Below are 13,752 nucleotides of genomic sequence, written 5' to 3'. Positions count from 1 at the left end.
TCTCCCTCCCTGGGTATATCAGGGCTGGTCCAGACCCCAGGCTCTGTCTTGGCAAAGGAGGGCCGCTGCACTGGGCACAATGGGGAAGGCAGTGAGTGGGGGCTGGGGTCAGGGGTCCGGGGCTTGGAGGTTGGAGGCAGGGGTTCCAGGGGGATCTGATGCCTCTCCTTCCCTTGTCCCCAGGAGAATTACGAGCTATACTCAGTAGAGCTGGGACCTGGCCCTGGTGGGGACATGGCAGCCAAACTGAGCAAGAAGAAGGCAGGCAGTGGTGGGGGCAAGAAGAAGGAGAAGCTGGAGAACATGAAGAAGGAGATGGAGATCGTGAGCATGGGGCTACGGGGCTGGGTGGGCGGCTGGGGTGGGAGCCGGTGAGAGCTGGACAGCAAATGTCCTGCCCCCATCACACAGAATGACCACCAGCTGTCAGTGACAGAGCTGGAACAGAAATACCAGACCAGCGCAACAAAGGTGAGCTGGGGGCAGAGGGAGGAGTGGGTATACAGAAGGGGAGGGGTGGAGAGGGAGGGAGGGGGAGGAAAAAGGGAAAATGCATTAGAGAGAGAGAGAGAGAGAGAGAGAGAGAGAGAGAGAGAGAGAGAGAAGCAGATAAAAAGAGACAGAAAGAGAGAGAGAGAGGTAGAGACAGAGAGAAGCACAGAAATTGGCAAGAGAAATAGGGGCAGAGACAACAGGAAGACAGAAACAGAAAGATGGGAGAGGAGAGAGACATAAAGGAGGGAATGGGGAAGGGACAGGAACAGAGACAAACAAGGAGAAAGAAATGAAGAGGCAAAAGACAGCTGAGGTTGGGGAGATGGATAGAGGGAAAGAGGGAAAGGAGAGACAGAAGAGCCACCCCACTGAGGAAGCATATGGGGAGAGGAAAGCCTTAGCAGCCACCACTGTCCCCACCCTACCCTGTCTCCAGGGCTTGTCTGCCAGCCTGGCAGCAGAGCTGCTGCTGCGTGACGGGCCCAATGCACTGCGGCCACCGAAGGGTACCCCGGAGTATGTCAAGTTCGCACGGCAGCTGGCAGGAGGTCTGCAGTGCCTCATGTGGGTAGCTGCTGCCATCTGCCTCATTGCCTTTGGTATCCAGGCCAGTGAGGGTGACCTCACCACCGATGACAATGTGAGTAGCGGGTGCTGGGGGGACAGACATGGGACACAGGGGCATAGGGTGGGGATACAGAGACATGGAAATGCAGTTCCCAAGACATGGTCATGGGGGATGAAGGACTTTTGGATACGGAACAGACCCAAGGTCACAGGGGACACAGGGGAGAATGTGTCTCAGATATGGAGGATGTAGGTGGGGATACAAAGACAAAGAAATACAATACTTAAGATACAGGACTTGGGAAACAGAACATTGGGCAGATCAAGAACAGAGGGCACAAGGGACATTGGGACACAGACATGGTACGCAAGGGCATAGAGACATAAGGGACCCAAAACTCAGGACACAGTACACGGACAGACATAAGACATTAGACATGGAAGCACAGAGACACAGAATATCAAGATGCAGGATGAGAGGACACTGGATATAGACAGAGGTCAGAACAAGGGACTTGGGGACTTAGGGACATGTGACATTGAATGTGACATAGGATGAGAACCCAGAGTAGTTAGACATGGGAGACACTGGACATAGAGACTTGGAATTTTGAACATGAGACGCTGATCATGGAGTTCACAGAATATGAAGCATGATAAGATTGACAGCACACAGATACATGGAAATGAGGACATGAGGGCACAGGAACCATCGGGCATAAGGGACACAGAGGATGGCACACAGATTATGAAAACACAGAATATGCAACTTGGAGCACAGGGAGTATAGCACCCGGGAACATGAGGAGACACACGGTATATGTGGGCTGCACAACTTAGAGGACACAGGAAAAGGGAACACGTGGAACCAAGGTGCACAAATCATAGGGTATTGGGGACATGGGCACAAGTCCTGGGATATGGGGACACAGGGACCTAGGATTCAGGGGCCAGAGGAAATGGGATAGAGGGACCGAGGGACATAAGACCCTGAAAATACATGGCACTTCAATGTAGGATATGAAGAATATGGGGACAGGAGACAAAGGCCCCAGGGAATAGTGCACGAGGCTTCTCAGTAGAGTGGGGAAAACCATAGCAGCAGTGACCCCAAGAACACCAGGGGACCAGGGAGCAGGCAGGTGGCATCAAGCAGGGAGCTTCCAGCCCTGACTCATAGCCAGCCCCCGGTCCTCCTCCCCCAGCTGTACCTGGCTGTGGCCCTCATCGCTGTGGTTGTGGTCACCGGTTGCTTCGGCTACTACCAAGAGTTTAAGAGCACCAACATCATCGCCAGCTTTAAGAACCTCGTGCCCCAGGTGGGTCCCCCAGCCCTGGCCACTTCAAGTTCCAGAGACTCCGCACCAGCTCAGGCAGGCTCCTGGCATCTCTGTGTGGCCCCTCCCATCAAGCCCCACCTGCCTTCATCCTTGGTCTCTATCCCTCCCCGTTTATCTCCCCACATCCCCACTGTCCTGAGCAACTTCCACCCCCACCCACTGCCCGCCTTAGCTCTGGTGTTCCTGTCCCACCCACAGCAAGCAACTGTGATCCGAGATGGGGACAAGATCCAGATCAATGCAGATCAGCTTGTGGTGGGTGATCTGGTGGAGATGAAAGGTGGGGATCGAGTGCCAGCCGACATCCGCATACTCCAGGCCCAGGGCTGCAAGGTGGACAACTCCTCGCTGACGGGAGAGTCTGAGCCACAGACCCGCTCGCCCGAGTGTACACACGAGAGCCCCCTGGAGACCCGCAACATTGCGTTCTTCTCCACCATGTGCCTTGAGGGTGTGTAAGGCCCCCGCCTGTCCACCCAGCTGACCACACTGCCTCCCCACTCCCCATGGCTAACACTGCCCCTCTTCTGCTCCATTCTGAGACACACTGCCTCCCCACTTCAAATGACTGCTACCTCTTTGGGTCACACGCCCTCTCTAGCTCCCACTGTTGCTACCCTCTTCCAAGGTCACACTGCCTGCATTACTGCCGTCCATCACTGCCCCCTCCTTCAGTTCCCAGGGCTGTGCCTGCCCCCACTGCTGCCAGTCCGGCCCTGAGTCACCCTCTTGACCCCGTTGCAGGCACAGCACAGGGCCTGGTGGTCAACACGGGGGACCGCACCATCATCGGGCGTATCGCGTCACTGGCATCTGGAGTAGAAAACGAGAAAACACCCATTGCTATCGAGATCGAACATTTTGTGGACATCATCGCAGGCCTGGCCATCCTCTTTGGTGCCACATTTTTTGTGGTGGCCATGTGCATCGGCTACACCTTCCTGCGGGCCATGGTCTTCTTCATGGCCATCGTGGTAGCTTATGTGCCTGAGGGGCTGCTGGCCACTGTCACAGTGAGTTGGGGAGGCAAGAGAGGGGTTCAGAGAACTGTCCATCTGTCCATTCATGCAGGCTTCTCTCCGCCATCTCTCTGTCTGTCCATCTGTCCATTCACTTCCCATCCTCCCGCCCACCTTCTCGTCATCCAACTTTCCACCTTCCCAGCCCCCATCTCTCCACCTATCCATTCACTTAGCAAACAGTCACAGAGGCTACCCTGGGTCATGTCCTCCTGTACCACACACTGAGGGCTCAGAGATGAACTGACAGAGCCCTTGACTGGAGGAAGCCGAGGTCCGGTGTGGGCGTCCTTCAACAGTCAGCTCAGAGGAGGCTGAGGGAATGTCCATTGTCTCATTTTGATTTTGTTGATGAGACAACTTACAGAACCTCAGCTAGAGCAGCTTACGGAGGGGCCTGGCGACATTTATCTGGGCAGCTTGGGGGGAATCCCAAGTAGAAAGCATGGGATGGACTAAAGCGTGGAGACAAGAAAACGCCTGGGTGCTGTGGAGGAATGCTGCATACACAGCACTATGGCTGGGTTAAAGGGTCTCCAGTGCTGTGAGAGGAGGGAAGTAGGACTGGAAGACTGGCCTCCATGCCGGTGTTTCTCACCCTTTCCCCAGGTCTGCCTGTCCCTGACCGCCAAGCGGCTGGCCAGCAAGAACTGTGTAGTCAAGAACCTGGAAGCAGTGGAGACACTGGGCTCCACCTCAGTGATCTGCTCTGACAAGACGGGGACCCTCACTCAGAATCGCATGACTGTGTCCCATCTGTGGTTCGACAACCACATCCACTCAGCTGACACTACGGAAGACCAGTCAGGTGTGGGCGCGGGAGGAGACAGGGGCTGGGGCAGGATGTGAAAGCCTAGATGGGAGCTCTGAGGTTACCGAAGGAAGCCGGGGGAGGGCTTTGCATCAATGGACAGGGACTCCGTTCTGATCAGGAAGAGGGCTGGGTCCAGGGACCAGGCAGGGGGCTAAGCTCCGAAGGGGCCTGGGATGGAGTCTCGTGACTTTCATAGAAGACTCATTACTGGGTCTGGAGAGAAGGCTCCTGTCCTGGGGTATGAGGAGGGCTGTGGGCCCCACCTCATACCCCTGGGCAGGGACTCCTGCCCTGAATCTAGGGGGAGGGGCTCGGTTCTGGTGTGGGAGAACAGGCGCTTTCGGTCTGGTGGCTGCGCGGAGTCCCCTCGCGACCCCAGCCTGGACGCCTGGCCTCCAGGGCAGACATTTGACCAGTCCTCGGAGACATGGAGGGCGTTGTGCCGCGTGCTCACCTTGTGCAACCGCGCTACCTTCAAGTCGGGCCAGGACGCGGTGCCCGTGCCCAAGGTGAGAGCCGGGGAGACTCGGGGGATACCGGGAGCCTGCTGCAACCCGGCTCGCCCCTGACACCCGCCCTCGCTCCCAGCGCATCGTGATCGGGGACGCGTCCGAGACGGCGCTGCTCAAGTTCTCCGAGCTGACGCTCGGCAACGCCATGGGCTACCGCGAGCGTTTCCCCAAAGTCTGCGAGATACCTTTCAACTCCACCAACAAGTTCCAGGTGTGCCCGCGGCTCGGCCCCACCCACAGCAAGCCCTGCCCCTGCCTCCTCAGTCTCCTCCCTCTCCATAGCCAAACCCCACCCATATCTCCCGTCAAGTTCACAGCCAGAGCCCACCTATGGCCTGGCCACGCCCGCAGCCACTCAGACGAGGGCTTTTAGGCCTCCGGTGGGGGGGGGGGGTAGCTCGCAATCCAATTCCCCCCAGTCCGACTCCAGACGCTAATTCGGTCCGTTCCCCGCGCCTAAGCCCCTAACTACACCCCGAGCCCTACCCCAAACCTCGGCCTCTAGCTAGGACCAGCCCAGCCCCTACCTTACCCTCCCAAGGCACTTCGGACCGACGTCAGCACAGCCCCCTGCCCTCTTGACCTCGCCCACCACACCCTCCCCTCCCCCCCGCCCACAGCTGTCCATCCACACCCTGGAGGACCCGCGGGACCCGCGGCACGTGCTGGTGATGAAGGGCGCCCCCGAGCGCGTGCTGGAGCGCTGCAGCTCCATCCTCATCAAGGGCCAGGAGCTGCCGCTGGATGAGCAATGGCGTGAGGCGTTCCAGACTGCCTACCTCAGCCTGGGAGGCCTGGGCGAACGCGTGCTGGGTGAGACCCCCAGGGTGGGGTAGGGGGCGAAACAGCCTTCGAGAAGGAGCTAGCGCAGACCCAGCTCAGTCTTCCCCGACAGCCCTGGTCCTGACCTTTCGTATCCTTGGCTTACAGCTGACGCACTCACCTTTGCCTTTCCCTGTCTCACTCCCCATCCCTGTCTATCCTCAATTGACCCAGCCCACCCCCCCCAACCTGTTCTCCCTTGAACCTTTTCTATCCTGACCTGACCTTTGACCCCTTGGTTTTCCCAGCTCTTGCCCCAAGTGATGACCTGCCTTTGTTTTCACCGCCACTTTTCACAGTCCTCATGACCCTTTGACCTTCACCAGTCCCTGCCTCAACTCAAAAGACTTCCCTAATCGTTGTCCTGACCTCTGACATTCCCTAATTTTTGTCCTGACTCCTTAAACTTCCGTAACCCCTGCCTCAACCCTAGAAGGCACCGACCTGTGGTCTAGTTCTGGGTTTTTCCTTTTACTTGCTATGTGACCACTGGTAAAAATTGTCCCCTCTCTAAGCCTCAGTTTCATCTGCAAGATGAGGATGCTAATAACCTCATAGCGTAGTTGTGAGGATGGATTCGGATAACGTGAATGAAGGATTCAGCACACGGTCAGGCATCCATGGGGGCTTGGTGCAAGGCGCCCGGTTATTTCACTTGTTATGTGGCATTGCTAGAGAAGGGTCCTCCCAGGGCTCCTCTCTGACTTCCCTGTTTTCTGATCAGGCTTCTGCCAGCTTTACCTGAGTGAGAAGGACTACCCGCCTGGCTATGCCTTTGACGTGGAGGCCATGAACTTTCCAACTAGTGGCCTGTGTTTTGCGGGACTTGTATCCATGATAGACCCACCCCGGGCCACCGTCCCTGATGCTGTGCTGAAGTGCCGCACGGCAGGCATCCGGGTATGCCATCTGGGAAAGGACCAAGCAGGGGCGAGAACAGAGGATGGCAGTATTTGGGGATGAGGAACCCTGTGACATCTGAAAACACCTTGAACCCAAAAGGGAATATATTGGCTCATGAAACGAAAAAGTTTTGGGGAATGAAGCTTCAGATATAGCTGGATCCAAATGTTCAGTGTTAGGAATTTGCCTTTCTTCATGTCTCAGCTCTGCTTTTCTCTCTGCTGGCTGTATTCTCAAGCAGTCCCTCCATTTTGGTGGACAAAGATCCACCAAAATGTGGATCAAGATCCACCCCCTCACAGCAGCTCCAACTTACCTGCTTAGCCATCCCACAGATAAAGAGTGCCTCTTTTGCAGTTGCAGTAGATTGGGTAACATGTCCGTCCCTGAACCAGTCACTGTGGTTGGGGGTGGAATACCTTGATTGACCAGGTCTGGGCTTACCTGCCCAATGTTGACCAGGGAACTCCACTTCAACCTGAGAGTGGGGGTGGTTCCCCAAAGACAAATCAAGAGTGGGGGAGCCAATGCTGAGCAAGCATCACCCCACTCTTTCCCATGGTCTGTAAGGCCCTATAAGATCTGGGCACTGTTATCTTCCTAAGCTCATTCCTTAACCCTCTACCTCTTGTTCACTCCACTCCAGTCATGTTGGCCTGCCTGCTGTTCCTCCAACAGTTCAGGCATGTTCACACCTCTTATTTTGCATTGGCTGTTCCCTCTGCCAGGAACACTCTTCCCCCAGATTTCCATGTGGCCAAGTCTCCTCTCGTTCAGGTCTCTGCTCAAATGTCACCTTCTCAACGAGGCTCTTCCTGGACACACTTAAAATTGAACCACCTCATTTTCCACCCAACACTTGCCATCTCCTTTACCCAGTTAAATGTCTCCTCTCCTTCTAACATGTGATATCATTCATTTCTTAATTTTAAAAATTGTCTGTCTCCCACACTAGAATGTCAGCTCCATGAGGACAGGGATTTTTGTCTGTTTTGTCCCTGCTATGTCTCAGGCACATAGCAGGTGGTCACAATTATTAATCGTTGAGTAGATAAATGAATGTCTCAGCAGACGTCCACTAGGGAGAACAGGGAGATTGGGCTGATCTGAAGGGGTCAAAGATCTTCTGGTCCTCCCCACAGGTTATCATGGTGACAGGTGACCACCCCATCACGGCCAAGGCCATTGCAGCCAGCGTGGGCATCATCTCAGAAGGCAGCGAAACAGTGGAGGACATTGCTGCCCGTCTCCGTGTGCCCGTGGACCAGGTTAATCGGAAGTAAGCCCCCTTCAGCTCTCCCCCTGGTTCTTCCTACACCCCACACAGACTGACGCCCTAGCGATGCCCTCCCACTTCCCACCCCAGGGATGCCCGTGCTTGCGTGATCAATGGCATGCAGCTGAAGGACATGGACCCATCAGAGCTGGTCGAGGCACTGCGTACCCACCCTGAGATGGTGTTCGCTCGCACCAGTCCCCAGCAGAAGCTAGTGATTGTGGAGAGCTGCCAGCGACTGGTGTGACCCTCTTGATGAAGGTGGGCAGATGGGCTGGGTTGGCCCTGGGCTGGCCTCTCACGACCTGCCTGTGCATACCCACTCCCTGCAGGGGGCAATCGTGGCTGTGACAGGGGATGGTGTGAATGACTCCCCGGCCCTGAAGAAGGCGGACATTGGTGTGGCCATGGGCATTGCTGGCTCGGATGCTGCCAAAAATGCAGCTGACATGATCCTGCTGGACGACAACTTCGCCTCCATTGTGACGGGCGTGGAGCAGGGTCTGGGCTGGGTCAGAGATGGGGGAGGCGGGTGGGCACAGGAGGAAGTGGGCTGCGAGGGGGCTGAGGTGCTTGCTGTACGCCCTTAGGCCGACTGATCTTTGACAACCTGAAGAAGTCCATCGCCTACACGTTGACCAAGAACATCCCTGAACTGACGCCGTACCTCATTTACATCACTGTCAGCGTGCCCCTGCCCCTCGGGTGCATTACCATCCTCTTCATAGAACTCTGCACTGACATTGTGAGTCTGCACTGCCTCAATGCCCCCACCCTCACGTGCCCACAGACGTATGCCCATGGACACACACAACGGGCAGAGACCAGCACGGTCACTCTTAGACACAGAGCAACACAGACGAGACGTGTGTACAACAGCCAGCCAGATGTGGAGACACACAGGCAGACAGGTTGACAAAAGTCCAGACATGGACACACAGGTGGGCACTCAGGTAGGCATGGACGGAGCATGGACACACATGGACTCAGATATGGACACTCAGACAAACAGATATTAATAGACACAGATGTCTGGATACACTTGGATCACAAACAGACATCCCTCAACAGACATGGATAGATAAACACCATCGGATAGACCCCAAGGCAGACAGACGGGAAGGAGCCGCAGATCCAGCCACAGATGCAGCCAGATGCATGGCCATGTCGACGTGTTTGTTCAGCAGCACTCACAGTGCTTGCTCTGGGCCAGGCACCATTAGCTGACTTAATTTTGTCCCCATAACTACTCTATGATATGGGCTTTATTTACTTATCACCCCATTTTACTGATGAGCTAATTGAGGCATAGGCAGGTCGAGCGGCTTGCCTCACGTCACACAGCTCATAAGTGGCACAGCTGGGAATTGAGCCCAGGTAGTCAGATGTCCCAGAGCCTGTGTTCTTCATCAGTGCACTCTGCGGCCACTGTCTAGTCACACACAGATGAGGTGGGGGGTGGGGAGGAGGACACAGGGACACAGAAGGGACTCAGAAACAGAGATAGGGACACAGAAACAGAGATAGGGACACAGAGACGCAAAAGCAGAGATAGTCATGGAGAAAGAGACCAGAGACAGGGACAAAGGAACAGAGTGAGCAACAGAAAGAGGCCAAGACCAGAGACCCCAGAAAAACACAGAGACAGGGAGAGCAGGGGGCGGGGGAGGAAGGGAAGAGGAGGAGGCAGAACGGAGGGAGACAGAGGAGGAGAGAACGTGCAATGGAGGAGATAAATGCAGATATTCTGATGGACACCAGGACAGATGTGGAGTGGACATGCGGACGCTCCTGATGGGTCAGCTGGGCCCAGGCTGTGCAGGCAGGTGTGGCTGTGTGGTCACTGCAGGTCCTGCTTCCTAACCTCAGTCCTACCCCTGCCCGCTGGCCGCGGGGAGAGCTCCAGAGAGCAGGGGACAGGGGCCCAGGCAAACCCTTAACCCCGGTTCTTTCTGTTCCTGGCCAGTTTCCATCTGTGTCGCTGGCATATGAGAAGGCTGAGAGTGACATCATGCATCTGCGTCCACGGAACCCAAAGCGTGACCGATTAGTCAATGAGCCCCTGGCTGCCTACTCCTACTTCCAGATTGGTGAGTGCCCAGGGGCCGGGAAGCCCGGGGCTTGCCAGCAGGGCCACTCACCTGCCTTGGGGGCGCTAACTGTGGCTCTGGGCTGTTCTGGATCTCAGTGTCTGCATTTGATTCTGGGTCTCTGTCATTCTCTGAGTCCTTATCTGCACATGATTGTCTCTATGGTCCCGTGTCCCTTCTCTGTGTCTGGCCCTGTTCTTCATGACCCCGTCTCTGGGTTCTGCCTCCTTCTGTGTTATTTTGGGTTCTCTGTCTCTCTCTGTGCTTTGTCTCTTGTGTCCTTATCAATCTCTCTTGCAGTCCTCGTCTCTCTCTGTATCTGTCTCTCCATGTCTGTCAGTGTCTGTGCTTCTGTCTGTCTCATGGCACTGTTTCTGTGTCCCTGTCTCTTTGTGTGTGTCCCTGACCCTCTCTGTGTATCTGTCTCTGTGTTCCTGTCTTTTCACATCCCTGTCTCTCTCCGTGTCCCTATTTCTCTGTGTCTCCATCTCTGTCTCCCTGCATCTCCTTGCCTCTCCCCAGGTGCCATCCAGTCATTTGCTGGCTTTGCTGACTATTTCACGGCCATGGCGCAGGAGGGCTGGTTCCCATTGCTGTGTGTGGGGCTGCGGCCGCAGTGGGAGAACCACCACCTACAAGATCTGCAGGACAGCTATGGCCAGGAGTGGGTGAGTCCCGTGACTCCCTCATTTCCAATGCTTCCTACCCAGAGCATACCAGACACCCAGACTCTCTGCCAGTTCTGGAGTAAGGGCCTTTCCTGTTACCGTCTCGAACTCCAAACTCCTGCTTCTGCTGGTCCCAGCTGCAGATGGGTCCCCTCCCTGCCCTGACAGTAACACATCATCTCAGCTGTGGGACTAGGCCCCTGTTCTGTTATTTTCCCTGCATCACTTACACAGAGTTTTTGCATGTGTGGCCGACTTTAATGATGGTTTGGAGCACAGAGAGGCTAGGCCCGGCTAGCTGGTGTATTCAGCTTGCCCTGTGGACTTACAGGTCAGCACATTCCCCTTAAACATGTACTATCGTGGTTAAGAATGCAGACCCTGGAGCCAGGCTTCCTTGGATCTGTGGTATGCCTCTACTCACCCCTGTGTGACCCTGGCAAGTTGCTGTGTCTCGTTGTGCCTCAGTTTTCTCACCTGTAAAGTGGAGAGAACACTGATGTCACCTCTGGGATTGTGTGGCCCCCAGAGCAGCAGCAGCAGCATCACATGGGAACTTATTTGAAATGCAAATTCTCAGTCCCCACCCCAGACTTCTGGGTCAGAAACTCTGGGGGTGGTACCTGGACGTCTTTGTTTTAACCAGCCCTTCTGGGGTTCTGATACACGCTGAAGTTTGGGTACCATCAATAGGAATATGGGGAGGATTAAATGAGATAATACATGTGAAACACTTGATACCTGGCGCACAGGAAGTGTTCCCTACACAATTAACTGGTGTTAAAAACAGTTATATTGAAGAAATGGACTGAATCCTGACTGCCCCTTTAAGTGCTCTGTTCCCCAAAGGCCCACCTGGTCCACTTTACTCATTTTTACCATTGGCCTGGGTCCTGGAGTCACTGGACTTTATAAATCCTGCCTCGGGGTTCCGGTTCCTTTTCCCAGGACCCTTCTTTTGGGTGCACAGGAAATTCTACATCCTTCTTTCTTTATGAAAGTAATTGGTCTGCCCACGCACTGACATCCAATCTCTAATAGACTAAGGTTTCTGGGCCTCACACTGTGGGGTCCTGCAAACCTGGAAGATCCTGTGTCTTTCCTTTCCTCTCACCCAAGGCTCTGATGCAGGGGAAAGAGCGTTTTAGGGGTTCATGGCTCTAGGCCCCGAATGCCCAACTGGCTGCAGAGGCTGTCTGGGCTCAGGCTGCTTTGGTTTCGTCCCGGCCCACAGACGTTCGGGCAGCGCCTGTACCAGCAGTACACCTGCTACACTGTGTTCTTCATCAGCATTGAGATGTGCCAGATCGCTGACGTCCTCATCCGCAAGACGCGCCGCCTCTCTACCTTCCAGCAGGGCTTCTTCAGGTGTCCCCACAGGCCCCAGCCCTGCCCCACCCCCCAAGCTCTTGTCCCAACTCCCAGCAGATCCTGACCAGGGCTTACTGCAGCCAGCAAAGCCCAGCACCGGGTGTGTGCATGTGCTGGTGCCAGGTGCTAACATTCCTTATTGGCAGCCAGCCAGTAGCCACCCCCATGTACCTCTCAGCTGGCCCCTCCATATTTCATCAACTAAAGGGGTGATGCTGACGGGGCCATCATCCACTATTGCAGAGGTGCCACTCTGGTGTTAAATGTTAGAACATCTCCCTGCTGGTGATGACATCTGACCTCCTCTGACCCAGTACCCCAATTTCCCTTCGGCCCGCGATTCCCGATGGTCTGTCTTTGTCCTGAGCCTGGCAGTCTGAGCCTGTTCCCCCCTGTCCCACCTGCAGGAACAAGATCCTGGTGATCGCCATTGTGTTCCAGGTCTGCGTCGGCTGCTTCCTGTGCTACTGCCCTGGAATGCCCAACATCTTCAACTTCATGCCCATCCGGTGAGGGGCCACGAGGTGTGCGGGACGGGCCTGCGGGACCCAGGCCTAGGGACAGCCTTCACCTTGCCGTCTCTTCTGTGCCTTCAGGTTCCAGTGGTGGCTGGTCCCCATGCCCTTTGGCCTCCTCATCTTTGTCTATGATGAGATCCGGAAACTCGGAGTTCGCTGTTGCCCCGGGAGTGAGTGTGGAGACTGGGGGGCTGGGGTGGGGGCTGAAATGTTCTCAGAGCAGCTGCCCTGACCTTTGCCTTTCAACACTTGACCCCCAGATCAAATCGCCACCGATGCATAACCTCTGAGCCCCACCCTGACCCCCACCCCGCAGCACTGAGTCTTCGCTCTCTCTCTCTCCCCCAGGCTGGTGGGACCAGGAACTCTACTATTAGAGGCACTGCTGCCATCGTCATCCCTGCCTCCACCACAGCCAGGTGGGGGAGGGACTCACGGGACTGTCTGGACAGCCACCGAAACATCCTGGCCACCCAGAGTCCTAGGCTCACCTGTGTCTGCTCCTGCAGCCCATGGCACCCCAACCTTGGAGGGACCCTCCCCACTTCCCTTCCGCATCCCTAAGGGGCGTACCCTCCTGAGAAGCAGTCCTTAGGCCCAGCTCTGAGCTGGCCTGGGGAAGTCCCCACCTGAGGGGCTGGGGACTTCGATGGGGAGTAGGAGCTAGCAGCTCCTGTGAGGTGGGCGGCCTGGGGGTTCTTCTTTAAAACACACTTGTGTCTGCCTGATAGTAATAAACCAGCTTCCGGCACCATCTTAAATGTTTTTCATGAGTCCCTTTGGTCCCACAATCCTACAATTTAGGGGCTATTTGTTCCCAAAACATAGCCTGGCACATAGTAGGTACTCAATAAATGTCCCTTGGAGAAATGAATTCCCATTTCTTTGCCTAGGGTTACAGCATTTAAAGGAGAGCTGGATGAGACCACAGGCACGCTCCCCAGCAGTGCTTTGACCACTCTGCTAACCTGAACACTGCCTCTGGGCGCTCCTTTTTCAGCACCCATTTTCCCTCTGGAGGCTCTTTGATACAGGGTATGAAAATCTTTTGCACTTCAGGCAGCGCCCCCCACCCCCAACCCCCCTAGGTGTTTCCACACTGATTCCACTCCTTCACTCCTTTGCTGTTGCAATCGGTGCCCTCTCAGTGGTTCAGTCCCAACCAACTTCTGGAGGTTAAACTCAGGGGCTCCTCCTCACACCCTTTCACCTGAAAAGTTAACCCTCCAACTGCCAGTAACTCCAGTTCCCAGGCCCTCCACCTCTGGCCATCCTTTTCCTGGTCCCCCTTCTTGCCTTTCTAACGCTTTCTTTAATAAGAGTCTCTCTGGCTGGGCCCCAGGCTTCTCCCTCCTCT

General features: G+C 55.5%; 1 protein-coding gene across 1 annotated transcript; it reads left to right on the top strand.

Moving 5' to 3' along the window:
* The first annotated feature begins 817 nt into the window (after positions 1-817).
* Positions 818-13,131, top strand: ATP4A (ATPase H+/K+ transporting subunit alpha). Its single transcript, XM_033129235.1, has 19 exons — positions 818-1,135; positions 2,268-2,381; positions 2,601-2,853; positions 3,147-3,415; positions 4,031-4,229; positions 4,635-4,744; positions 4,824-4,958; positions 5,368-5,560; positions 6,294-6,469; positions 7,615-7,751; positions 7,839-7,989; positions 8,081-8,249; positions 8,339-8,493; positions 9,715-9,838; positions 10,361-10,506; positions 11,741-11,874; positions 12,285-12,386; positions 12,474-12,565; positions 12,744-13,131. Exons 1-19 carry the CDS (start codon positions 818-820, stop codon positions 12,770-12,772), a joined length of 3,006 nt encoding a protein of 1,001 aa, XP_032985126.1. The 3' UTR covers positions 12,773-13,131.
* The last annotated feature ends 621 nt before the right edge of the window (positions 13,132-13,752 follow it).

The sequence above is a fragment of the Rhinolophus ferrumequinum genome, chromosome 15 (assembly GCF_004115265.2).
Source record: "Rhinolophus ferrumequinum isolate MPI-CBG mRhiFer1 chromosome 15, mRhiFer1_v1.p, whole genome shotgun sequence".
Lineage (NCBI taxonomy): Eukaryota > Metazoa > Chordata > Mammalia > Chiroptera > Rhinolophidae > Rhinolophus > Rhinolophus ferrumequinum.
The sequence above is the reverse complement of the archived record's forward strand: the minus strand, read 5'-3'. Positions and strand labels throughout refer to the sequence as shown.